General features: G+C 48.3%; 3 protein-coding genes across 4 annotated transcripts; 1 reads left to right on the top strand and 2 right to left on the bottom strand.

The window, feature by feature from the left end:
- Positions 1-1797: 1797 nt before the first annotated feature.
- LOC120683188 (probable BOI-related E3 ubiquitin-protein ligase 3) lies at positions 1798-4451 on the top strand. Its single transcript, XM_039965215.1, has 3 exons — positions 1798-2059; positions 2146-2524; positions 2639-4451. The coding sequence occupies exons 1-3, from the start codon at positions 1998-2000 to the stop codon at positions 3134-3136; spliced, it is 939 nt and encodes a 312-aa protein (XP_039821149.1). The 5' UTR covers positions 1798-1997; the 3' UTR covers positions 3137-4451.
- Positions 4452-15027: 10576 nt separating this feature from the next.
- On the bottom strand, positions 15028-25700 carry LOC120682468 (OVARIAN TUMOR DOMAIN-containing deubiquitinating enzyme 12-like). Of its 2 annotated transcripts, XM_039964402.1 has the most exons (11): positions 25555-25700; positions 24889-25084; positions 23371-23545; positions 23118-23191; positions 22487-22541; positions 22306-22380; positions 21978-22051; positions 21832-21880; positions 15907-15991; positions 15589-15645; positions 15080-15467 (listed from the first exon to the last, which is right to left on the bottom strand). In XM_039964402.1, exons 3-11 carry the CDS (start codon positions 23536-23538, stop codon positions 15418-15420), a joined length of 687 nt encoding a protein of 228 aa, XP_039820336.1. In that variant the 5' UTR covers positions 23539-23545; positions 24889-25084; positions 25555-25700; the 3' UTR covers positions 15080-15417. The 2 variants fall into 2 exon arrangements, with proteins under 2 accessions (XP_039820335.1, XP_039820336.1); XM_039964401.1 differs by lacking the exon at positions 25555-25700 and having other exon boundaries at positions 15028-15467.
- LOC120682466 lies at positions 16218-21825 on the bottom strand. The gene has a single exon (XM_039964400.1). It carries the CDS (start codon positions 21333-21335, stop codon positions 18780-18782), a length of 2556 nt encoding a protein of 851 aa, XP_039820334.1. The 5' UTR covers positions 21336-21825; the 3' UTR covers positions 16218-18779.
- Positions 25701-26413: the final 713 nt, after the last annotated feature.

Raw genomic sequence — 26413 nt, 5'->3', positions numbered from 1 at the left:
TCTGAAGCCTCCGTCTCCACGGTGGATAGGAATTAGAGCTAGGGTAGTACAGTAGCAGTACAGTGCACTGGCCTGGGGCTACTGTCCGTCACGCACCACGGCGTGCCAACCCGCCCGCGCTGCCAGGGAGCCCTGTACGATGCATTGCATGGCTCGTCAGTCTAGTGCTGCTACCTGCTGGCTGGGTGCTCGTGCTACACGCACAGTCACCGGGAGCTTTTGTGACTGTGGCTTCACGGCAGCCGCAGGAGTAGCAAGCTGTTGGCTGGTGGCAGAATTAAGGTGCGTCGTCCCGCGCATCCACAGTCGCGTGCATGTCACCAGGCCCGGCTGACGACGACTATTTATTGGTGCGTGCCATGCGCAGGAATGCAGCGGGCAGAGGATCCTCATCCTGTGCGTGATTCAGCAAGGGGCTCGTGGGACGCGTGATGGATGGCCGGAGCACAACCGTGCGATGGTCGCAGCACACAGCACAGTACGCAGTGGGCACCGATAGAGATGGATCAATCAATCGCATGCACGCAGAGCACGAGCACTCACTCGTCTATGCTGTGCCTGCCGTGGCGGCTGCCGCGCCGCAGACCGCGGATCGATGAGGTTGGATGTCCACGCTAGCTAGGTTAACGTTGGGTGTTCAGTGCATCCGTCGATCCGGCTGTTCACGCACGGGCGGATCGGAGGCGCCGGCGCTCACTGCTGCTCCGATCCAGCCACGGCGCCGTGAGAAACGACGAGCGATCTGCCTGCCGGTGCTGGCTGCGTGCAGATAATAATTGGCGCTGAATTTCTCGCCCCCGCCCGGCTCTGTCCCGAAAGATGCCTCCTGATCCGTCAGTCAGTCAGTCAGGTCACGCATGCGTGCTGCGCTGTACCGCGCGACCCCTCTGCCGCCAGATACCCCTCGGGCTAGCCGCTGGTAGACGATTTGTTAACTTCTCCCCAAACAGGTCGTCGTCGAGCCGAGCGCGATCGATCCACACACACTCCACGACACGACATCTCGAATCCTTGAACGCTGGCTTGGCGTTTCTATTTTTCGCGACCGCGGCTTGGCGTTTCCATCATCGGATCCAGCTTCCAGCACATGCTACCTGACCATCAGCAGTATGTAGTACGGTCGTTGGAATAGTAGAGTTTGAACACGGACTCAACCAGAATCTTTTTAAAGTTAATCTTAGTCCACAGTTTCATGCTATAGTTATCAATACTAAAATTGAGGTAACTTTACTCCATCCTTCTCTCTACTCACCAATTCGCCATGTTAGCAAATTAAATTGATGATATGGTACAGAATTTAATGCCACAAAACCCCTGACGGGTCATAGCACGGGTGCTGGAGCAACAGTGCGCGATATTAACCAGCTTTGGGGACCTTTTCTCGACCTCAAATGCAATACCTTAGGTACGCCTCTCAAGGTTCTTTTTCATCATAATCGCCTAAAAAATTCATGGTTCCAACGCACGAAACATTTTGCGCTTATGTTATGGTCACCAAACACCCAAAGGTATTGCGCTAATCCTCACTTATCCTCACTTATCCAAACAATAATCATCACCACCCATCACGCGTCACGTTCACATTGCGGCACACGAATTAAGAGGTCGTTGCATCGTGGACGGGCGGGCAAGTCCATTCGCCGCGGCAACCGGTGCGTCCGGACAGACGGCCGTTGCCTTTTCCACCAGTGGGCCCCACACGCCCCGGGCCGGGCCCCCGCCGGAGACGAGCCGCTTTCGTGGCCGCTCCTCCCAACGCCCCCCGCCGCGCGCATACGTGTGGCGCAGTGCCCCGCCTTCCCCACCCACGCGCCCGAGTCATGGTCGTCGCCGCCGCCGTCGTGGGCCTCGTGGCTTCCCGATCGAGCCATGGCCGCATATATAACCTCTCTCTCCACTTCAAGACCTGCGTGTAACCAACCAACAACCCCTCATCCACTTCGCGCCTCCTGCCCGACGCCCCCTTCCCTTCGCTTCGAGTTGGTGCCACGCCATCCATGGCCGTGCAGGCGCGCCACCTCTCCCACGCCTCCTTCCCCCACGACCTCCACGCCTTCAGGTAATAGTCTCCTGCCCGGTTGCCTCCCTTCCTCGGCTGTGCGGTCGTTGTCCCGGGACCAGTCTCTGATCGTGCACGCTCCGCAGGGCTATGGAGGACGCGGCGGCGGCCGCCGGCACGGCGTTCTTCGACGAGTACGGCTGGACCACGCCGGCGCCAGAGCTCGGCGGCGCGACGGTGCCCGCCAGTGACTTCCCGCGCGGCGAGCTGGCGTGCAGCTACGGCGTCGGGCCGAGGAAGCGGCCGCGCGTGGCGGCGGCGGCGGCGGCGGGTTTCTTCGAGGATCACAGCGCGGTCGTCCGGCCAGTGACAGTGGGCAGCGGGCAGGAAAGAGCGGTGGGCTCCGGCACGGCGTCCACAAGCGGGAGTGTCGCCAATGGCGCCGGCGCCTCGCAGTCGCCGGGCCTCCTGCCGAGGCTGTACCACCACCAGGACGTCGATCTCGACGCGCTCGTAACACTCGAGGTACGTGCCGGGACTTTCGCTTCGACAATTTCGACTCCGGCGACTGATCGGGGTCGAGCTCTTGATTTGGTGGGATCGTTTTGATCGGGGGCGCCTGTGATTCATGTTCCGCAGAGCGAGAGGATGCGCGCGGCCCTGGAGGAGGCCCGGCGCAGGCACGCCCGGGCGCTGCTGGCGGCCGTGGAGCGCGCCGCGTCGGGGCGGCTGCGCGCGGCGGAGGCCGAGCTGGGGCGCGCGCTCCGCCGCAACGCGGAGCTGGAGGACAAGGCCCGGCAGGCGGGGGCCGAGTGCCAAGCGTGGATGGGCGTCGCCCAGAGCCACGAGGCCGTCGCCGCCGGGCTCCGCGGCACGCTGGAGCAGCTCCTCCTCCGACCCCCCGCGTCCGTGGGCGAGGCCGCCGAGGACGCGCAGTCGTGCTGCTTCGAGGCGCCGGCCGCGGACGCGGCGTCGCGCGCAGCGTCGTCGTGCAGGTCGTGCGGCGGCGGCGAGGCGAGCGTGCTGCTGCTCCCGTGCCGGCACCTGTGCCTGTGCCGCGCGTGCGAGGCCGGGGTGGACGCGTGCCCCGTCTGCGCCGCCGCCAAGAACGCCTCGCTCCATGTCCTGCTGTCCTGAAGCCCCCAGCAGCAGCATCCAAGCACACACGGCGAACGCGTCGCTCAATGATCAGAATTGCAGCCTGGAAACTGGGAAAGAGTGGCGTAAGAGCGACAGCGAATTAGCTTACACTGAGAGATTGGAGTTGTTCTTGCAACACCGTCTTCAAGATGCCTGAACCTGTGCAAGAGAAATGGAATCGTGCCTCAGACGCTCAGTTAGTTCAGTTACCGGAACCGGCGAAGATGGGGTACAAGCAAGTGTGATTGGACGAGTTGGCAACGTTCTCGCAATTGTTTGGTTCATGAATCTGGTAGCAGTGTTTGGTTCCCAGATTCCCAGTGTGCTGTGTGAGGCCACCTTCAATTCAGACAGCCCTGAACATTGATTATCTCAGGCGTCTCAAACTTCAGAGATGTGGTTTACTGGAGGCGTTCTTTCAGTGAAGTCCGAAAGCAATTTCCGAGCCGTCAGAATTAACTGTTCTGAGTTCTGAAGAAATGGATGTGGCCTCCAAGTTGCTATGCTTGATAAAGCTGCTATGCGTAGCGAGCGAACATCGGTGTTCCGAGGAGTTCAGATGACTGCAGCGATCAAGACGTTGCACAGGAAATGCAACACAGATTTCTGAACGGCTCAAGGGCCAAAACTGCTGCAGAAACTGAGGCCGACGAAGAACCACAGAGTATACAGGCAGAAAGCTCTGCAATGTTGTTACTGCGTATTTCTACTCAAGATCCAGCGTGTACCGCTGCTTCAAGTTCCTGGCATGCGCACATGAGGCAGCGTCATCACAGCCGGAGCCGGCACGCGGCGAAACACTGCTGTGGACGTTCTGATTTCGTTGGCATCGCGCTCAGATTCAGAAAAGGGGGCTTTGATTTATGTTGGGGCTTTTTCTCGGAACTGTTTCCTGGCCATATGTCGCCTTTGGCAGCATGGCGATTGCGCATGGGTTAAGACTCGGAGCGTTGGACAGTTGTGATGCATCTAGGCTTTCCATGCATGTTCCTATGTGTCGTCCTCAATCATGTTCCACTTCTTTCCCCCCTCGTGAAACATGGATGAACATTCTGGTAGTGGTCATGAACGATGCTCATCCATCATTTTGAATGCATGCAAGATCGTTTGGATTTGATGAGAACAAATTGCATGTGCATGCCGTCAAAATAGGTGCATCATATGTAATGCGTCCACTATTTGCAAAATTATTTTGTACTTTTCGTTTAACCTGAGTAGATGAAGTTGAGAGTTGTGAAAAATCGTGGAGACAGCTTGTCATTGGCTGACTATCTCTGTTGATTACTTAGGGTCTTGTTTGAAAGCTTCTTTATCGTCTTTAGCATACTATTTGCCTATCTGAACTGGATTAGATGGCTCAAATCAAGTCACTAACAGACGGCTCAAACCAAATCACTAACAGAATCTAGCCCATAGATTATACTATCTGGATGGTCTAAACACTCACACCGTTCTATATGGATTTAAGCAAATGGTTTGTTTATCTGAATCGGACCTCACTGAAACGGAAAGGGTCAATTGCAAAACTGCCCTTATTTTGAGCTGTAACTGCACGTTTGCCCCTATTTTTTTAACTTTGCATGTTTGCCCTTGGTTTTCGAAATCGAAGGCGCCGTCTGCCCCTGTTTCTTAACACCGTGAGCTGGACTTCAATAATGGTCCCAAAAAAATTTCGCAAAGAAAAGAAAAAAGCGGAAAAGACTATACTACCCCCTATCCAAATCACACAACACTCCCCCCACGCACCCGTGACCCCTCTGTTTCCCGTGACCCACCCATTCGCACGCGGAGCGGGCGGCGCTAGGGTTAGGGGCGCGCGGCGTGCTGGCGGCGGCCGGCTGGCGGGTGCAGGGACGCGGCGTGCTGGCGGCGGCCGGCTGGCGGGTCCTCCTCCACTCATCATATCCCCTCTCTCTCACTCTCTCCCTGGCGGCGGCGGGAGGCAGGTTGGCAACAGGAGGGCGGCGAGAGGCAGGGCAGCAGCAGGAGAGCGGCAGGGGGAGGGCGCGCGCGGATCCCCTCATGGGGCGGATCTGGGCGTGAGGCTGCAGGGGGAGGGTGGCGCGGATCCCCTCGCGGGTCGCGGCGCTGGGCAGAGCAGCGCTGTGCTGCAGTCGGTGGCCGCAGATCCGGGCGGCCCCAAGGGCGGGCGGGTGCGGTGCCGCGACGGGGGGACCGGCGCCGGGCGGCCCCAGCGGCAGGCGGCCCCAGCAGCCAGCCGGTGACGGGCGCTGCGTGCCTGCGAGCCAACCAGGAGACCGACGCGACGACCCGGCGACCATGGAACAGCTTGGGTAAGTTTTTTCAACTTCATCCTTTCTGCAGTAGACAAATTAGGTTGTTTGATTAGATCTTTAGGATGAACTAGCTTATAGAACAAGCTCTGGTTTGTAGGACAAATGACAATCACATAAAACTTGTTGTTATGGTTCGGTACACTTTTTCAAAACAAGTGATGATTCAAGTAATATTGGAGGAGGATCACGAACTGGGAGAGGGAGAGGTACAAGTTCATCACCTACTGAAACAACCAAGTAGGTCACTTTTTCACCTTTTCAGTACACTTTGAACAGGTTCATGCCCACATTCCACATTGGATATTTACTAATGCATTTTCACTCCATTTTTTTTGAAGTGATGGTGCCACTCATGTTAGAGGAGGAAGACCACCAACTGGGAGGGGAAGGGGTAGAGGCAGAGGAAGACCACCAACTGGGAGGGGGAGGGGTAGAGGTAGAGGTAGAGGTGCTTCAAGGCTTGCTGCTTTGCTTAATGTGTAGAAATGACCACTGCTTGGGATATGTAATAACTAGTCACTGATTTGTTGTGCATGTATGCCCTGGACATGTTCTTGGCATGTGCTGCCTTTATTTTGGTGTGCTTAGTTGTGATCGAGACATGAGAAACTTAATGTGGTTACTGTCAACTCTTGCATTATGATGCAAATATTATGCTTATATATTATCTGGATCTCTCTTCATGTATTGTCTGCAAAGTTAAAAAAAATATTATGTTTATATATTGTCTGCAAATATTATGATTATATATTATCTGCAAAGTTAAAAAAAATATGAGCAAACGTGTAGTTACAGCTTAGAAGCATTTAACAAGGGCAAACGTGCAGTTACAGCTCAAAATAAGGGCAATTATGCAATTGACATGTAGGGCATTTCTGTCTTTTCAGCTTGTATTTAACACCGTTAACTCTCCTTCACGGAACAGGGGCAACTGGAGCCTTGAGATTCAAAAAACAGGGGCAAACATGCAAAGTAAAAAAAATAGGGGCAAACGTGCAGTTACAGCTCAAAATAAGGGCAGTTTTGCAATTGACCCAAACGGAAAAGTAGCATCATGAGTTCACCTAAAAACATCACCAATTTCTGAGGTGTTACATACGAGTTTCAAGAAAAAGTCTCTCTTTTCAATTGGACGGGTTCCGTCACAGTTTCGAGATCATCTCTTCAAGGCTAGCTTACATTATTGAGCTTTATTGGGAAGCGAATAAGCGATGAGCTCTAGACTTCTTTAGGTTCTGGTTGATCGGATCGATCACGTCCACCAAGATCTAAATAAGCGCGAGGTGTATTATTTTTCAAAAACGTCCACCAAGATCTAAATAAGCGCGAGGTGTAGGTCCTTGAAGTTGGCGTGCTCCTTGGATCCATCTCCTCGTTCATCGAACGCGGCATCACTGCACAGTGCCCACCCAGCCATGACCCCAGTGCCAACAGCCCGTGCCAGTGCGCAGTGACTGACAGCATGCCACCCATTGACTAGCGGCACGGCCAGGACAATGCGCCGGGAGCGCTGCTTCCTCTCCCGGTCTCCACGCCGGCCGCGTAGCCTCTGCGTGCCCCCACGCAAGGCGCTACGTACCTCGGAGCCGCGGCCGAGGCGCCAGGCTGAACCCGCGACGCGCGCGCGCACGGACACGTCGCGCTTCAACCTAGTCAAGCCGTGCGGGACCTGCCGCCGCCGGCCACCCACCGCGCGCCCGCGCCGGGACACGCACGGAGAAGCGCGTGGCTGACCGGGGAATACGAGCGAAAAAGGCCGCTCTTTCCACGTCCTTCCGTGACGCGGACTGCATGTCTGCATGTACGGGGGATTCTGCAGAGCTGTGCGAAGTCCATAGGTTGTTGGCATTGTGTGGAACCGAGAACACAATCCACGAGAGAGAGCTTGTCTTGTCGTGATCGAGCTGCGAGATCGGGCGGAGAAAAATGTGGCGCCGCGCCGCACGGTGCTGGCGAAGGACCGTTTGAACGGGATTTTCTGACTATGCAGATCAGGAACCAACTGTGTGCAACGAACTCGTACGTTTTGAACATGACGCGGGGAGTTGTTCGCAGCTGGCCCTGGACGGAGCCGGAGTTGCTGACTGCCTCCAGCTTGTAATTCGCTGCTAAGGTCAGTTTCAGTGGGAGTGTCATCGACACAGTTACTGCTAAGGTCAGTTTCAGTGGGAGTGTCATCGACACAGTTACTTAGTCTGGAATCTTAAGAACTGTGCCAGTGGAGTGCCATAATGATGACACTCCTCTCACATTTCATGACACTTCTCTTTTTTCTCTACTCATACTATTGGTACATATTAGCAAATTTAATGTTCATGATACTCTTATGACACTCCCACTGAAATTGGCCTAAGAAATCGACAGTAACAGCTGACTCGCAGGAAGTGCGAACTGTCCATGGTGCAGAGGCGGGGACGGCGCTGGAAATGAACAGGGGGAGATGTTGAAGACGATGCTGCTGCCGCCACCTCCTTTTCGTACGTGGTGATGATTGACCACCGCGGCACCGCATAGTACTTCTCGTGTACCGCTCAACAAGACGCCTCACGATAATTATCAGCTACTATATGCCATGCATTACCATGGAGGACATGTGATCGGTGAATTCGTACACCCAACCACGGCAATGTGACAGAAATTGCCCAGGGTCCAGGGGCGTTTTTCAACGGATGTCATGACAAAATAGAAGTGACTTCATAACAAAAAAAAAAACTTAACATGGAGATCTTCCTAATTGGAGCGTGGAAATTATGGAAGGTCAGGAATGCAGTTATCTTTGATAATGCCCATCCAACGGTTCCTCTCTGGTGTGTGAAGTTCAGAGAGCAGACTCTTCTCCACCTTGTTCGTTTTACCGATGTAACTAAAGACTCAGTAGTTTCCTGGCTCTCTCTTTTGTAACTCTCTTTCTCTCCTCCCTCTTTTGTAAGTATTCTCTCTAACTTTACTAACCTATAAATGAAAATGAAGCACTATGGGGAACTCCCCCACAGTTTTCCTTCAAAAAAAAAACTTAAGAACAAGAGAAAATCTCATCTGGTTTTATCGACTTTTCCACTATCAACCCTTAAAAAACCAAACTCTGCTGTAGCGAAAATGGCCTCTCATGCCATATTTCAATATAATGTTTTGGCGATTGATGACACACACAATGCTTGGCCTAATATATATGTGTTAAGATGATCATTATCAGGCTTACAGGTCCAAGGGATGAAAAGATACAAAACCTCAAAGAAATCAGGTCGAAAGGACCAAAACAGAGGTAATTTGCACTCACCGGTTAAACCGACGTGAGGCAAATTACACTCACCGTTACAATGGGCTCAGAGAAGACTCAGTTAGCAGAGTGCACCGGTTGAACCGACGTTGAAGAAAGTTGAATACGTCGGTGCAATGGATCCAGAAGCTAAGGCAAGGTCTATACACCGGATGAACCAACGATTGGATCTTGGTGAACGTCGGTGCAGTTGTCCAGAGAGTTAGTTTTTCAGAGTTCACAGGACACCTACACTCACCGGTTAAACCGACGGAGCATCGGTTGATTGCCCGTACACGTAACGGCTAGTTTTTGAGGCGGGCAGTTTAGTATCACCGGTTGAACCGACGATGGCTATTGGAGGAGCGTCGGATTAACCGGCGTTAGGGGCTTTTCAGGCAGTTTTTCTCCAACGGCTATATTTGCTTGTGCTGCCTATATATACTCCCATGGCCGGTTGTCACACATGGTTGGAAGCCTCAAGAGCTGAAGAAAGTGCTGCCCAAGCAAAGATCCATCACCAACCATCCTAGAAGTGCTTAGTGTCATATCTAGCTTGTGAGAAGCTTTGAGAGAGTACTTTGTGCACTTGTATAGGCTTAGTTCTTGAGAGAGCTAGCTTAAGAGAAGTCTTGCCGAGGCAAGCAAAGCATTCCCGTCGACGACCCTCCGACTTGGTGTGGAGCGGTGCCGACACTTTGTACGGGGGAAGAGGGGACCCCCTCCTTGGTGGAGAAGCTCCGTAGTGGATTTCGGCCGGGTGACCGAGAGAGACGGTGGCGGTGCACGAGACTCGGTGTCTTGTGGGCACTTGCCTTTGGTTGCCAGTGCGCCTTGGTGGCCTAGTGCAAGACGGTGATCGGAAGAGCCTCGGTGTCCCGTGGACGTAGGCGTTTGAGCCGAACCACATTACATGACTGTGTCTACTCGGGAGTTTGCATCCCTCTTGCACTTACCTCTTTACTTACCGCATTACGTTTCCGCACTTACTCTATCTTGCGTGCCTTTACTTTTCTAGTTAGTTTGATTAGGATTGGCTATAGGTTGCAAGTCTTTTGGGGTAAGTAGAGAGTAGCATAGATAAACTTTAGTCATAACTAGCATGTGTAGGACATGTTAGGTTTATCTTATGCAAGTAGATTGAGCCCTAGGTTAGAAAGTGAATTAGCGACCCTATTCACCCCTCCCCCTCTAGGGTCGGATACCCCGGTGATCATTTCCTTACAATTGGTATCAGAGCTTGGTCTCACACCTCTTACGAGGATTGGCCAATTCCATTGGTAAATTTGTGAGAAAGCTCGTAGGAGACCCGTCGACTTCACCGTCGAGTGAGTATCATGTCCGGGGAAGGGATGAGTACCGATAGGGCTCTGTTTTTCGATGGCACGGGATTTCCTCGATGGAAAGTGATTATGCAAGCACATCTCCAAGCCCGTGGGCTTGATGTTTGGCGTGTCACCGAATTAGGGAAGAAAAATGAGACTAAGGCCGAGAGATAATATGATGCCATTGCAAAATCAATTCTATTGTCTTCTCTATGTGATAGTGTGTTTAATCGTGTATTTGCTAATAAAAATGCTCATAAGCTATGGAAGCAAATTGTCGAGAATCATGAGGGCACAAAGGATGTTGCCAATCAAAAATATCATGTTCTCGGCGAGGAGCTAAGTAGCTTTAAGCAACTTCCCAATGAAAATGCTCATGACATGTATTCACGATTAAATACTCTTGTCAATGAAATCAATGTCTTAGGTTTCAATCAAGTTAAAGATGAAGAAATTAACCGCAAGATCCTCCGAAGCCTTCGCAAGCCCGATTATGACATCATCAACGCTCTCTTATAAAAAGAAGACTTGGTCAAGATTACACCCAACCAAGTCATCAATCAAATCATCGCCCATGAGTATAATATGGGGATGATAAAGAAGAAGGAGCAAGAATCCACCTCTTCTTCAAGCCATGAGAGTCTCGCCGCTAAGCACTCATGCAAGCACCAACCAAGGCGGCAAGACTCATCAAGCTCAAGTGAACAAGAAGAAGAGGATGAGGAAGATAGTGATGAAGAATCAAGTTCAAGTGATGAAGAATATCCAAGGGCCGTGCTATACCTTCACCGCAAGATTGCCGAGCATGTACATAAGCTCTATGAGCTTGGGTACAAAACTTTCATTAGAGGGAGTGCGGTGGGGATGGAGAAGATGGTGAAGAAAAAGAACAAATCAAAATTTCAAGCTCTCTCCGCCATCTACAAGCCCAAGAAAAGTGGTGAAAATTCAAGTCACAAGAAAAATTCCAAGAGCTCCACCACCCATCGCCCTCGGAGATCATCACCACCTCCCATGTATCTCATGGTACAAGGTAATAACGATGTAAGTGATGACTCCTCCTCCAATGATGAATCCGATGTTGAAACTGATGAAATTAGTGAGATGATGACACTTCTTCATAATCAACAAGAACATCTCACTAAACAAAATAAAGAAATCAAAGCTCTCAAGGCTAAAGAAAAACCTCATGCTTCATTTGTCTCAAGATATGAGAACTTGCTAAACAAATTCAATTTGTTAGACAATGAGCATAAAGAACTTAAAATAAAATACGAGAGTTTTGAATTTAAAAGTGAATCATCATCGGATAAATCATTTCCTTGCAATATTCCTTGTGCTATTCCCATTATCAAGGTAGATGCGTCTACCTCTTGTGATCTAACCCCTTGCAATGAGGATGTGGTTGTAGAAACATGTGATGATCTCATTGCCAAGGAGAATGATGAGCTCAAGTAAGAGGTAGAAAGGCTATATACGGACTTGAGGCGGCTCAAAGGAAAGTACACTCAAGAGCAACCCCAACCTTCTCAAGATAACACCTCCGCGGGCTTGAAGAAGCTTGAGAAGGGAGAAACCGTGACTTGCTTCAAGTGTTGCAAAGAAAGCCACAAGTCCTACCAATGCAAGGAGAAAGAGGGCAAAGCAAAGGGCAAAGAAAATGTCAAGCCCAAGAACTTGAACAAGAGCAAGAAGGGACATAAGAAGGCTAAGGACATCAAGAAAAACACATCTCCAAACTTGAAGGCGTCATACATGTACACCAAGCCCACCCATAAGAACAAGCAAAAGAGCAACCACTACATACTTGAAAAGAAGAAGAATGGCAAGGTGGTAGCTCATGTCATGGGGTGGAGAACATATGGATAGAACCGGCCTATTTGGGTGCCCAAGGATATTATTCATACCATGGATGGCTCTCAAAAGGTTTGGATCTCTAAAACTTAGGCGCCAAACAAGCATCACGGGGAATTTGGAGACTTGGCAAGGTTTGGGATGCATGAGTAGGGATGCATCATGCAAAGTTGAATTAAAACCAAGTTGTGGATTAAAGATTAGTGACCCAAATTCCCCTCCCCTATGAGGTAATGAGCAAGGTAAAAGGATGATCTCAATTCATTTGATATCCTTCATGCATCATTGTAGCTCAATGCCTCTCTAGGATTGCATGATCTTATCTTTACTATTGGTATCTTTAATTTGATATGCCTTCCTAGAAATTTCACATGGTAGGTTATCCATACCTTATTCATATCTTGTTGTAACCTACATGAACTTAATTGATTCTCTCACATGGCATATGTCTTTCATAGTATATCTTGCAATTTGATATCTCTCATATTCGTGGTAAAAATACTTTTGATATCAATTGCTTGCTTATGATGCCATGATTAGCAAGTTATGAAGTTAAATCCCCATTATGTGAATTACAAGTGCATACATTTGTTTAAAGTGATTCAAACACTAATGCACACATTTAGGGGGAGCTAACTTTATAACTTACGTTTGTGTGACTAATATGATTTATAAGTGCTATTTGTTGTAGTCACCTAGAGCTATCTCCATGAGTTCAAATTTCTTTTGAACACTACCCCTACAAGTCACAATTGGCATCACAATTGGTGTTAAGATGAGAAGTGACACAAGCTTTGAAAAAGGGGGAGCTTGTTCAAACAAAGGGAGATATGCCAAATTTAGTGGGTATAACACTCTATCACTAGTAAATTCCTTTTGCCACTAATGCTCCTTGTTGCTAGTGGTTATGAAGCTTTTAGGTGTTTGATGACAAAGGGGGAGAAATGTACCCTAAAAGCAAGCAAATAGTTTGGAGTAAATGATGCCATTAGCAAGGGGGAGGAATGGAAAATGCAATGCAAAAGGATGCATGGTGATAGGGGGAGGTACTTAGTCAATATGGGGGAGAAGTGCAATTTGATGATCCCATAGACTAAGGTACAAAATTTTTTCATTGCTCATATGGTTCAAACCACACAATTGTCTTACATTGGCCACAAGCCATTGTTTCACAATTGCTATCAAGCCGAAAGTATTTCATCCTATGGACTAATCAAATGCCGGTAGCTTTTAAAATGAGCAAGCTAAGTAGTTTCTAACTTTTCAAATTGGTATCAATTTCATATTCCTGCAATTCATTTTGCTTGCTTTGGTTGTGTTGTCATCAATCACCAAAAAGGGGGAGATTGTAGCGAAAATGACCTCTCATGCCATATTTCAATATAATATTTTGGCGATTGATGACACACACAACACTTGGACTAATATATGTGTTAAGATGATCATTATCAAGCTTATAGGTCCAAGGGATGAAAAGATACAAAACCCAGAAGAAATCAGGTCGAAAGGACCAAGACAGAAGTAATTTGCACTCACCGGTTAAACCGACGTGAGACAAATTACACTCACCGGTGCAATGGTTCAGAGAAGACTCAGTTAGCAGAGTGCACCGGTTGAACCGACGCTGAAGAAAGTTGAATACGTCGGTGCAATGGATCCAGAAGCTAAGGCAAGGTCTATACACCGGATGAACCGACGATTGGATCTTGGTGAACGTCGGTGCAGTTGTCCAGAGAGTTGGTTTTTCAGAGTTCACAGGACAACTACACTCACCGGTTAAACCGACGCAACATCTGTTGATTGCCCGTACACGTAACGGCTAGTTTTTGAGGCGGGCAGTTTAGTATCACCGGTTGAACCGACGATGGCTATTGGAGGAGCGTCGGATTAACCGGCGTTAGGGGCTTTTCAGGCAGCTTTTCTCCAACGGCTATATTTGCTTGTGTTGCCTATATATACCCCCATGGCCGGTTGTCACACATGGTTGGAAGCCTCAAGAGCTGAAGAAAGTGCTGCCCAAGCAAAGATCCATCACCAACCATCCTAGAAGTGCTTAGTGTCATATCTAGCTTGTGAGAAACTTTGAGAGAGTGCTTTGTGCACTTGTATAGGCTTAGTTCTTGAGAGAACTAGCTTAAGAGAAGTCTTGCCGAGGCAAGCAAAGCATTCCCGTCGACGACCCTCCGACTTGGTGTGGAGCGGTGTCGACACTTTGTACGGGGGAAGAGGAGACCCCCTCCTTGGTGGAGAAGCACCGTAGTGGATTTTGGCCGGGTGACCGAGAGAGACGGTGGCGGTGCACGAGACTCGGTGTCTTGTGGGCACTTGCCGTTGCTTGCCGGTGCGCCTTGGTGGCCTAGTGCAAGACGTTGATCGGAAGAGCCTCGGTGTCCCGTGGACGTAGGCGTTTGAGCCGAACCACATTACACGACCGTGTCTACTCGGGAGTTTGCATCCCTCTTGCACTTACCTCTTTACTTACCGCATTACGTTTCCGCACTTACTCTATCTTGCGTGCCTTTACTTTCCTAGTTAGTTTGATTAGAATTGCCTATAGGTTGCAAGTCTTTTGGGGTAAGTAGAAAGTAGCATAGATAAACCTTAGTCATAACTAGCATGTGTAGGACGTGTTAAATTTATCTTATGCAAGTAGATTGAGCCCTAGATTAGAAAGTGAATTAGCGACCCTATTCACCCCCTTCCCCTCTAGGGTCGGACACCCCGGTGATCATTTCCTTACAGTCTTATCCAGAGTACAATTAACATGGTATTGACAATAATTTACAAGAACATTCTTTAGTACCAGTAAGAGAAAAGAAACAAGGAAACTCTTCCATGGAAACAAAAAAAAAAGGATATTGTAATATTTAGGTTTACAAACGCTACAAAACAGCTTTGTTGTGCAGTTAATAGTTAGCAACTTGCATGCATTTCCAACACCATAATAAGTCTAAACACAAAGCCAAAGCTCCAATGAGCACCCGTTGTCAAAACAACATTTCAACCCATGATAAGCATTAGTGGGTGTTTGGATCCCTCTTTGATGTGACAGGGACTAAAGTTTAGTCAGGGCAGGGTGGTCACTACTTGGAAGGCTGTTACATCCAGACATCAGAACTGATACCATATTCAGGCATAGAAGCCAGCCATGCACCATAAAACGTATCACCAAAAGGCAAATGTTTATAAAATGATGTGAATAATGAACTGATGAAGGGCACCAACGAGTATAGCTGTATAAAGAATAAAACAACGAACAAAGAGGCAAAGGTATACAATCAACCTGTTTGTCAGTACAGGGTGTATCTTCCACTTCAAAAGTACAGGGTGTATCTATATTCACAGGGTTCAGGTCAGCATTGTAACTGTATCCGCTGCTGTATGCATGTATGATGCTGTCCCAAGGAGCATGCGCCATGGATTGTTCACTCAGAGCTATAGGGGGTAAACCCACATAAGGGTTATCCCCAGGATGCCACCAGCCAACAATGGTGTAACAGTAAAGTATATGGACCCACCAGTATGGAGCAAAATCCCTCATGGTTATCAAAACAATAACCAGTGCTTCTTTCTAGGCTTGTACTTGCTAGGTATATCTGCACAGTGATAAGTAATTTCTTTTCTTACAAGATGGGCATATATAGCAAGATGCAACCACAGTAATGTAGATCTAGACTTGATACAAGCAAATCACAATAAGTATATTGTGCTTCTTACCTCGAGCATCGTACAGTGAGTTGTAGTGTACTTCTGACCAGAAACTTAGCCATATCTCTGAAAAAACATAAGGATTTTGGAGGTCAGTAATCATAACCAGCTAATTTTTCTTCAATCGATTTTGTATCTACCTATCTTTTGCACAACGGTGCAGTAAAGGTGCAAGTGTGAGGTCTTCCAACAGATCCAAATATTAACTAATAATGATGGTGAAACAGCACATTATCAAAGAGACGTAGTGAGGTCCTCTATGCCAACATGCAATGGTGTCTGATAAGCTAGTAGTCACTATTAAGTAGTAATCCAGAAGAACCTTACCTCTCTGTGGTGTTTGATATTGTGGAACAATTTCAACAAAACATGTATCTCTGAATGATGTTAGAAGACAGATCTTCGCAGCAAACTGCAAAAAACAGAAGGAAAACATTAAACTCTTTGCTCTCCAGGGAAACACATTTGTACTACAGTAAATATGCGCAAAGCCTTCCCTTACAGAGTATAAACCCAAGAGCATGTTTTTGTCTCATAAGCATGGTTCTTTTAGTGAAGCACAAAGAAAAAATGAAATGATGTATGATGAAACCAAATACATTACAACAAAACCTGCGTCAATGTAAGGCGCATGAAAATTTAATTTTACCAGTATATGCCTTATATTGATGGGTGATGGGAGTACAAATTATAAGACTTAAAAGTCTTCTATTCCTAGTCATGCCATAGACAACATATGTCAGGGCTACTATTGCGCAGGGTGTAGGAGTGGGAGGTCGGAGGCCGAGGACTCGGCTCCCGGCGGCGGCGAGGGCGCGACGCCGTCCTGACAGCCGGCATCGTGCGGGAGAGCGTGCGCGAGACAGGGGAAGTTGCCAAGACGCCAGAAGATCCAAATGATCTTCAGCATAACTGCTATTAGAGTTTCTAGTGCTTCATATAGAGCACGCTGTTACAACTGACTGAAATTACAGAATTCAAACTCATGCTAAAAGAACGTGGACTCTCTATGCATCTTAGCCTAGCCACGTTGCCTTCTCTCATATACTCTACCGACCATGACATCTCTCCCTCCCTCGGGAAAAAGCCCGTCCTTGAGCTTGAATGTTGGATGAGCAGCTTTGAACGCGTCAACCGGTTCCCATGTGGCTTCGGTGTCTGCCATATCTGTCCATTTGATGAGAACGTGCCAGATCCCGCGACGGAGTTGAGTTTTGAGGACACGTTCTGGAGCATGTAGGAGACGACCATGCTGAAGCGGAGGCAAGGGAGGTATTGCTGCAGGCGGTTCTCCATGGAAAGGCTTGAGAACACCAACGTGAAAGACATCATGTATGCGTGCACCTTCTGGTAATTGGAGCTTGTAAGCAACGTCACCAATGCGTTGGGTAACCTGGAACGGCCCAGCATACTTCGGACTGAGTTTTGTTCTTGGATCTGGACAGCAATGACTGAGTTGGCCGATTAAGAACACGGAGCCATACCCAGGTCTCCCACAACAAAGTCCAGTGGACGATGATTTGCATCATAGTGTTTCTTTGCATATTGCTGTGCCTGCAACAACCGATCCCGGACATCATGCAGGAAGATGTCACGGTCTTTCATCATAGTGTCCACAGTTGAAGTAGTTGCTGCTGCTGTATCATGTCCATATTGTAGTAATGGTGGAGGAGAGCGACCATATACTACTTGGAATGGTGTTGTTTTGAGTGATAAGTGATAAGATGTGTTGTAGCAAAATTCTGCCCATGGTAACCAATCTAGCCATGCCCGAGGTCGATCACCTGTGATACAGCGGAGATACATGGTAATAGTCTTGTTGACAACCTCTGATTGGCCATCGGTTTGGGGATGAAAGGCAGTACTCATGCGCAGTTTTACCCCTGCTAGCTTGAAGATGTCACCCCATATGTAGCCTGTGAACACAGGATCACGATCACTGACAATTGAAGCTGGGAAACCATGAAGCCTCACAATTTCAGAGAAAAAGGCCTTGGCAACCGAGCTAGCTGTGTAAGGATGACGCAAAGGAATGAAGTGAGCATATTTGGAGAACCGATCAACCACAGTTAGGATGCTTCACTTTAGGTAATGCTTCAATGAAATCCAGCGAGATATCCTGCCAAATGTTTGTGGGTATGTCAAGTGGTTGAAGGAGACCCGCTGGGTGGAGGTTTTTAGTTTTGTTTCTTTGGCAGGTTGCACAAGAATGAACAAAGTCGCGGACCACCGCACAATCATTGTCAATGACAAAATCTCGACGCAGACGTTGGAGGGTTTTCTGAATTCCTTCATGCCCAGTTGTGTGTGCTAGCTGCAGGGCAGTTTGAAGGGCAGTTGGGGTAAAGGGAATGTAGACAAGTCTACCACGATGAATTAAGCCATTTTGAACTCTCCATTGGTCACCTCGTGTCGCTGCAATGGTGTCCCTAAGTGTTTTGAGCTCAGCATTCTGTTCCATTTCTTCACGAAGATCATGGTAGAACTGAAATGTCAGAGTAGAGAGAACATGAATGCTCATGTCGGACTGGTCGCGACGCGAGAGTGCATCAGCGACAATGTTGAGACGGCCTGGCCGGTACTCCACTGCAAAATCGAAGCCAAAGAGTTTGCTGATCCATTGATGTTGTGGCACAGTTGACAAACGCTGGTCAAGCATATATTTTAAGGCATAATGATCAGTGCGAATGACAAACTGTCTGCCCCACAGATATGGCCTCCAATGCCTGACAGCTTGCACTAGGCCAATGAGTTCTCTTTCGTATGCTGCTGCTTTGAGATGCCGGGCAGCAAAAGGCTTGCTGAAGAAAGCTAAAGGACCAGCACCCTGATGGAGGACTGCACCAAACCCGTTGCCGGATGCGTCACAGTCGACAATAAAAGGCTGACAGAAATCCGGCAAATGAAGGACAGGAGCAGTAGACAGATGCTTTTAAATTCTGGAATGCTTGTGCTGCTGCATCAGACCAATGAAAAGAGTCTTTGCGAAGTAGTTGTGTAAGTGGAGCAGCTATTGTCCCAAAATCTTGGATGAAGCGGCGGTAGTAGCCTGCTAAGCCCAAAAATCCCCGAAGGTCACGTGCAGACTGGGGCTGTGGCCAATGAGTAACAGCTGAAACTTTATCTTGGTCCATAGCAACTCCATGTGCAGGAATAGTGTGTCCAAGATAAGCCACTGATTTTGTTCCAAACTCACATTTTTATTTCTTGACATGCAAATTGTTGGCGCGTAATGCAGTGAGGACAGCACGCAAATGCTGCAAGTGCTCTGACCAAGAGGAGCTATATATCAAGATGTCATCAAAGAACACTAAGACACATTTGCGCAGAAACGGTTTAAGCACTGAATTCATGAGAGCTTGAAATGTACTTGGAGCATTGGTAAGACCAAAGGGCATAACCAAGAATTCAAAATGGCCCTCATGTGTTCTGAAAGCTGTTTTCTCAATGTCATTTGGGTGCACCCGGATTTGGTGATAACCAGCTCGGAGGTCCAACTTAGTGAAAAATGTAGCACCGTGCAGCTCGTCAATGAGTTCCTCTACAATGGGTATAGGGAACTTGTCCTTGACTGTAATTTTGTTCAAGGCACGGTAATCTACACAAAATCTCCATGACCCATCATGTTTCTTGACTAGGAGGACAGGTGCTGAGAATGGGGAAGTACTTGGTCTGATTATGCCTTGCTGAAGCATAGTAGCACATTGTGATTCCAACTCATCTTTTTGCATTTGCGGATATCTGTATGGCCTAACTTTTGCAGGCTGAGAATCAGGTAGTAGGTGAATTCTGTGATCACAAGGACGTTGAGGTGGCAGACTGATTGGAGGCTCGAACACATCAGCAAAGGAATTGAGCATCTCATCCAGCAAGGGTGTATCATTGGCATTGTTACTGATGAAGTTGAGGCGATCACGTAGAGGTTGCCTTTGCACTCTGGGAAAGGGAACTCGGTCTGCAGGGAGAAGTGCCCGCTGCGGGGAATCAATGCCTCTCCAAAACACTTTATGTCCACGATGCCAAAAGGACATACATAGCTCATCGAAGTCCCACAGGATTGGGCCTAGAGTTTTGAGGAATGCAATACCGAGCACCATGTCGAAGCAGTCAAGAGGAATTGCATACCACTCCAGAGCAAAGAAATCAACACCAATTCTTGTGGCAACATCACGGGCCAGTCCTTGACATTGTACACGGTCTCCATTGGCCACAATGACACTAGCACCTGCGCTGTTATGGAAATGGAGACCAATATCGTCAGCCACCGCTTGGTTGATGAAATTGGAGGTGGAGCCAGAGTCAAGGAGGGCTATGAGGTTGTGTTCTCCAATTTTCACATGAACACACATAGTGTCATTAGTTGTGAGGCCAGCAATGGCGTGTAGAGAGATGAGGGGGGGCTGTTCCTCTTGTGGAGTGTCACTCTGAATTTCTGCAGAGTCCTCATCAAAGTCGGTCACTGCAGAGTCCTCATCAAAGTCGGTCACCTCTAGATAGAAAAGGCGTGGGCATTTGTGACCGCGGACATAAGGGTCGTCACAATTGTAGCACAAGCCTTGGCGACGACAGTCAGCCATCTCAGTGGGAGTAGGGCGACGGAAAGGACGGCTGGGGGCAGGTGACGCTGGAGTAAGTGTTGGGGTTGGAGTTGTGGTGGTGGCTGGAAGCTGAGGAGAGGATGTTACTGGTGTCCTTGGTGGAAATATTGAGGAACGACCAGGTGTAGGGGAATGGAGAGTGAGGGAACGCCGTTCGTAAGCCCGGGCCAACGACATGGCGCGCTGAAGGTCCATAGGTGCTTGAAGTTCAACATCGATCCGGATTTGATCAGGGAGACCGCCGGTGAACAGTTGAACTTGTTGAAGCGGCGAGAGATATCCGGCAGGTGCTAGCCGTGCCTGGAACAGCTCCTGGTATTCTGCCACAGAGCCCCGGAATGGCAAGCGTGCCAGATCAGAGAGGTGGTTAGCACCTAATGGGGAGCCAAAGCGCTGTTGGCAAAGGGAACGGAACAAGGGCCAGGAGATGGTGTTGATGTCGCCGGCGTCACGTTCAAGCATGTAGAACCAATGCTGCGCAACGCCGGTCAGGTGGAAGGAGGCCAGTCCAACCTTTTGCCGCTCATGGGTGTTCTGAGCGCGAAAGAAGTGGTCACAACGGTTAAGCCAGCCCAAGGGATCCTCCTTGCCATCAAATGTAGGAAAAGTTAGCTTGAAGTATCTTGGAACGGCAAGAGAGTCCTCTGTTTCTTCATGGGCAGAATGGCTGGCCGACGGCTGGTTGTGGATTGGTGGAAGTGGTGATGGTGAATGTGGAAAGGGAATTTGGGTTATGGGAACCGCCGGTGGTGGCACAGCCGTGGTGAGAACGGCGGCGGTTGGAGGCGGCGCCGTCGGAAGACCACCAAAACCGGGCATGCCAAGCGGAAAGGGCGGGTGGAGGGGCGGCTGAGACCCGGCAGAAGAAGAACCCGCCATAGCGGACCACAGTCCGTGGCCGGCGTTGGGAACTGCAGGCGGAAACAGGGGAGGCGGCGCACCCTGGAGAGCGAGCGCGCGACCCTCGACGTCGGTGAGTCGAGATGCAAACTGACTCATCTGACGCTGCAGGCCGTAAATCGCCGTTGTTAGGGTGTCCATGGCGGCAGCGGAGTGGGATGGCGGCGGAGGGGGCGGGTCTAGCGAAGCGGATGCAGGGGCGGTTGCAGAAGCGGGCGGCGGCGTGGTGGAGGCGCAGGCGGCGGAAGTCCCAGACATCCCGATTGATACCAGATTGTCAGGGCTACTATTGCGCAGGGCGTAGGAGTGGGAGGTCAGAGGCCGAGGACTCGGCTCCCGGCGGCGGCGAGGGCGCGACGCCGTCCTGACAGCCGGCGTCGTGCGGGAGAGCGTGCGCGAGACAGGGGAAGTTGCCAAGACACCAGATGATCTTCAGCATAACTGCTATTAGAGTTTCTAGTGCTTCATATAGAGCACGCTGTTACAACTGACTGAAATTACAGAATTCAAACTCATGCTAAAAGAACGTGGACTCTCTACGCATCTTAGCCTAGCCACGTTGCCTTCTCTCATATACTCTACCGACCATGACAACATAGGTTATCCATTGTTTTGTATTTCAGTAAGATTTAAAAATAATAGTGGCTATTTGCATAGTAGTATAATGGTTAGAAATCTTGCAGTGCCATGGTAAGTTGTGTGAAGAAGCTAAGCAAATGATGGTGGAATTATAGCAGGGTAAAAGAAAATTAACCTTGTCAGCAGCTGCTTGAAGTGTGACATGGTCACCCCATTCACCAGATCTGGAAAAGATGGTCGTCAATGACGCTATAGTTACAAAAACAAGTTCACGAACTTTCACTATTTGAGTAGCAAACCTAATAGTTGGAAAATACATACTTCTTCATTTTCTTGCAATAATGTTTATATTTCATTGGAACATAACCTTCGTACAAGGAGTTACATTCCTTGAGCTGCACAAGGAGAAAAACAGCATATGTAATGTAAGCATGCGGGTTTCGCAGAAAAAGAGATCAACAATTAGAAAAAAGTTCTTAATACTCTCACAAGACAATAGACATACTAATACAGTTAAGCAAAGAGCAACGAAATAACAAAGGGGAAAAGCATGTGTTGCAGCATACAAGAACTTGCAGTTGAGCCATATGAGCTTGTTAACATATATTTGAAAAGTGGTACGTCCAATATGACCAGGAGACTGGCATACCTGCTTTACAATCTCCTTTCGAACATGCTTGTGATAATCAGGTGAACGGTATAGCTGGTCTGAGAGTGCACGAAACTGCATAAACCAAAAAAAAAAACACATGGACATATATTAAGAGTGTAACAGGATTATCTACTTTCATCAAATATATAGAAAGAATGGGCACAAGAAGTTGGTATACCTGACAATTTCCATCACCAGCTACTCGCACTTCAAACAAGCCATATGCATTTAGCCTACAAAAGACTTACATCGTAAACACATGTTTATAGTCTCTATAACTGAAAGAGGCACAGTATATAGATTTCCAATCTATAATATGCACAAAGTAAACATATGGCTAAATATTGTATGAAAATGCAGAATATTCTGTGAACAAAACAATTCAGAAAGAAAAGCATGCAATTTATGTTTTAAGAGGTGGAGATGCATGCAGGAAACATATTGTTTGTTGAATCTCGCACAATTTGCATGTCGATTCACGGTTTTCTTCAATTTCTTCCAAAAATCCCAGGTACAATCCCAAATCTCAAAACTCAATATAAGCCTTGCACTATGAGCCTTTAACTCAACAGCTACACATTTGTATGAAAAGACAAGTCTTACTCTCTCAAGGACAGGGATCTCCAAATTTTTACCAAAAAAATTGATAGGATGGAATTTACACTAATGTCAGCCATGCAGAATGTTAATGCTTGCAAAATAAGGTAAAATGTTGAAACACCTTTGTGAAAAATGATGGCATACTTTATTACCAATAAATGTGAATGCTTGGGAAGATTAAATGCAACCAAAGTTCATGAAAAAGTTACCTATCAAGAAGGCGATAGTGGTCCATAGTGGCATCACTATATGTCGGGAAGTATGTGTTAATCCGGGGAACATGCTACATGCATACATATAAAAATGAGTATCAGGTAAGAAGCCAGTGATTTTAGGTTCATTTAATCACTTGATCTACCAGAAAGGAAGGGATTACGCCTATGAAACAAACGCCAATAGTACTGTCCAGGGAAGAAAGAAGCAAAGGAATACAGATGGCATAGAAGTCATGAGACATCTTACAGGAATTGATGTTAAATTTGTAAGACGCTTGGCCATAGCACCATCTAACTTGGCATATTCTTCGGAGAGAACCATTGCAATCATCCGATCATCATCCGTCTCAATCCTCTGGCTGCTCATAGAGGTTGAGCTAGATGAGGCACCATCCCTTGGAAACATGTGTGTCATCTCCAACCTAGAGGATATCAGGATAGAAAATATATTAACAAATGATGAAGACTTAAATGTGTTGGAAAAGATCCTGAAGAGCTCAAGAAATTGAAATATCTAATAAGTAATAAAAGGGAAAATCAGATATGCAACTAACATGTACAATTACGAAGTCAAGGAAACAGAAAATTTATATCTTTAATGGAGACGCACAAAAAAAGCAAAGAAAAAGAGAGAGAGAGAGGCTTATCCGAAAAAAAGTTTACTGTAAAGGTGTACATACTGAAATTGTGTTCTTTTTGTTGAAAGAGAACAATGATTTGCATATAAACTTATAAACTTGCAGAATGCGCATGTATCCACAGAACTATCAAGTTTGAGATGCCTGTGATGGCATCCCAAAAACCCAATCTGCATCCATTCCCTAAGTCCTTCAGGATGAATTTAACACATATGGTGTAATTAGTTATCCACATGGACTTACAGTGACATCCCATGTGATACTCAATTCTGCATGTGCGGCTGACAATGCCTTCCCAGAGGTATAGCTATATATGTGTACTAGAGGCATCAATATTGCACTTGAAGCACAAGGAGCCATGAAGAATTCATGGATAGTTGGATACTAAATAACTAAAGCTCGCCTTAAAATGACTGAGTATCTCTTCTCAAGTCCAAGTGTGTTAAGTTTGTCGGCAAGCTTCTTATAAGGCTATGAAAAGACTAGATCTCATTCCGAAAAGAACAGGAGGACTAGTACCCATTCCGAAGTGTTGAATTACGTTCAGTGGCTACAAGTCGAGCACCAATTGTCCACAATAAGGTTACTAGAAATCGAACAGGTGCCTATTCTGAATGGTATCCAGTATGTACCCACTTTTTTCACGGAACCCTGCCTACCTGTACCCTGGGGCAAGATCCCAACGGATTTCGCTTTCCAGTATCAGCTAACTATCTCCCCCCTCCAATCATGCACGAAAAAGTTATCAACAGATGGCCGTTCATCACCGTAGCTTCCCACCAAAATAGCAAACGAGTTCGGAACAGCCCAGTTAGCCGAATACTCTACGCGGACACTCCTGAATCGGGCCCTAGCGGCAAGGAGCTGCAAAAGATAACCACCGTACGTGTCAAGCCAAGCCCGCTGAGGGGATTCGCGCGTGCTGCGGAGCTCCCTCCGTGAGCCAATCTCAATCGGTTCGACTTGGTCCGCCAAAACGAGAAGACTCTCCCGAACATCCCAGACTGGGTTCAACTGCAATCGGCCCCGTGCGCCCGCCGATCAGAACCCGGAACCCCCCCCCCCCACGCCGCCGTCACACAGAGAAACGCCCGAAATCCCCCAAATCGAGAAGAGAGTAACCATACCAGCACCGGCGGCGGCAGCCGGCAAGCAAGGGGAGCGCCGGCGAGCTCGCGGCAGCCCGGTCCCGAATCGCCCGAGGCCGCTGCGGTGGAGCAGAGTAAAGGGGAGGGATCCACTCGCCGCGGATTGGCCCGGTGCCGGAGGCCTCGGCGAGCGGGGAGCGGTGGTGGAACGGGGACGAGGCGAGGACGCGCTCTCCTTCCGGAACGAGATCCGCTGCAGTTGAGTGCCCTGCAGTGGGCCCTGTTTGGTTTACCTGTAGTACTACTAGCACACATTATCCGAGAAAAGAATCTTCAATGCATGGAGTACTAAATGAAATTTATTTGCAAAACCTTTTCACGGATGAGTGTAACTTTTCACGACGAATCTAATGATAGTAATTAATTGATGATTGGTTACAGTGATGCTACAGTAACCATCCTCGAATCGTGCGGTCAAAGGCCTCATTATGTTCGTCTCGCGAAGTAGAACACGGCTGTGGAGTTAGTTTTGTAAATTGCCTTTATTTAATACCCTTAATTATTGGTCAAAATTTTTGTGCTACTTGTGCTAACCTAAACCAAACAGGGCCGTGGTGTCCCTGACACGTGGGCCCCACACATACAGGCCCACCTATCAGTGGCCCAACTGCAGGCTGCCGAACTGCAGCGGATCCCTTTCCTCTCCTTCCTCCTCTGGGTTTGGGAGAAGAAGAAGAGCGGGCGCCGCGGCTGGCTTTGATTGCTTCCGTTCGATCGGTCGGTTCGGTTGTGGCTTTTTCTTGCGCTGGGCAATGGGGGTTTCTTCCGCGTACGGCCTTGCCTCTGCCCAACAACCACCGGACCCGATCGTCGATTCGTTTCCTCGGGCCCCGCCCGTCTCCCGGAGCCCAACTGGTTTGACCGCCTGACAGGTGGGACATAACCCCCGGCGAGTCGCATCAGCGGCAGGGCAGCCGGGGTGCAAAAGTAAGCCCTTCCCAGGGACTCCTTTCTAGTCCTTGTCACCAGAAAATCTTATTATTTAAAAGTATTTATTTATAGATGGGTGTTAATTTGCGAGACAAATTTAATGAGTTTAATTAATTCATAATTTGCTACCGTAATAATTTTATTTAATATTAATAAATACTAAGATTTTTTTGAATGAGACATAGTTAAAGATTAGACCCATCCACGTTGACCGACATCGACTGGACTCAACCCAAATGAAACTGACTGAAAAATCTCGGACACACACCGCCACACGCGCGCACACACCTCAATAGCCAGGTGCGAAACCAGCGCCGAGCGGGGCTCGAACGCGGGCTTGGTGGGCGCTACAACCAGCGACCGCACCACTGAGATACGAGGTCGTTCGCGTGACTTCGGTTGACCACCCTTCTTTTTAGCCACAGCGCCGCAGCGGTGTTCCAGAAGTTCGCCATTTTTTTTTCAAAAGTAAAATACTATCGTAGACCGAACATTTTCTTTTTCGAATTACAAAGACAAAAAAGATAGAAACTAATTTAAACATGAAGACGATATGCCCCGTTTAGATTTTTTT

Source organism: Panicum virgatum, chromosome 7N, assembly GCF_016808335.1.
Source record: "Panicum virgatum strain AP13 chromosome 7N, P.virgatum_v5, whole genome shotgun sequence".
Classification (NCBI taxonomy): Eukaryota; Viridiplantae; Streptophyta; class Magnoliopsida; order Poales; family Poaceae; genus Panicum; species Panicum virgatum.
The sequence above is the reverse complement of the archived record's forward strand: the minus strand, read 5'-3'. Positions and strand labels throughout refer to the sequence as shown.

Excerpts from the sequence above, each read along its gene's own strand:
- LOC120683188 (XM_039965215.1), top strand. The coding sequence starts at position 1,998 with ATGGCCGTGCAGGCGCGCCACCTCTCCCACGCCTCCTTCCCCCACGAC. Across the intron at positions 2,060-2,145 it reads CACGACCTCCACGCCTTCAG|GGCTATGGAGGACGCGGCGG; the intron begins GTAATAGTCTCC and ends CACGCTCCGCAG. Across the intron at positions 2,525-2,638 it reads ACGCGCTCGTAACACTCGAG|AGCGAGAGGATGCGCGCGGC; the intron begins GTACGTGCCGGG and ends CATGTTCCGCAG.
- LOC120682468 (XM_039964402.1), bottom strand. The coding sequence starts at position 23,538 with ATGACACACATGTTTCCAAGGGATGGTGCCTCATCTAGCTCAACCTCT. Across the intron at positions 22,542-23,117 it reads CACTATCGCCTTCTTGATAG|GCTAAATGCATATGGCTTGT; the intron begins GTAACTTTTTCA and ends AGTCTTTTGTAG. Across the intron at positions 15,646-15,906 it reads ATATCAAACACCACAGAGAG|AGATATGGCTAAGTTTCTGG; the intron begins GTAAGGTTCTTC and ends ATGTTTTTTCAG.
- LOC120682466 (XM_039964400.1), bottom strand. The coding sequence starts at position 21,335 with ATGTCTGGGACTTCCGCCGCCTGCGCCTCCACCACGCCGCCGCCCGCT.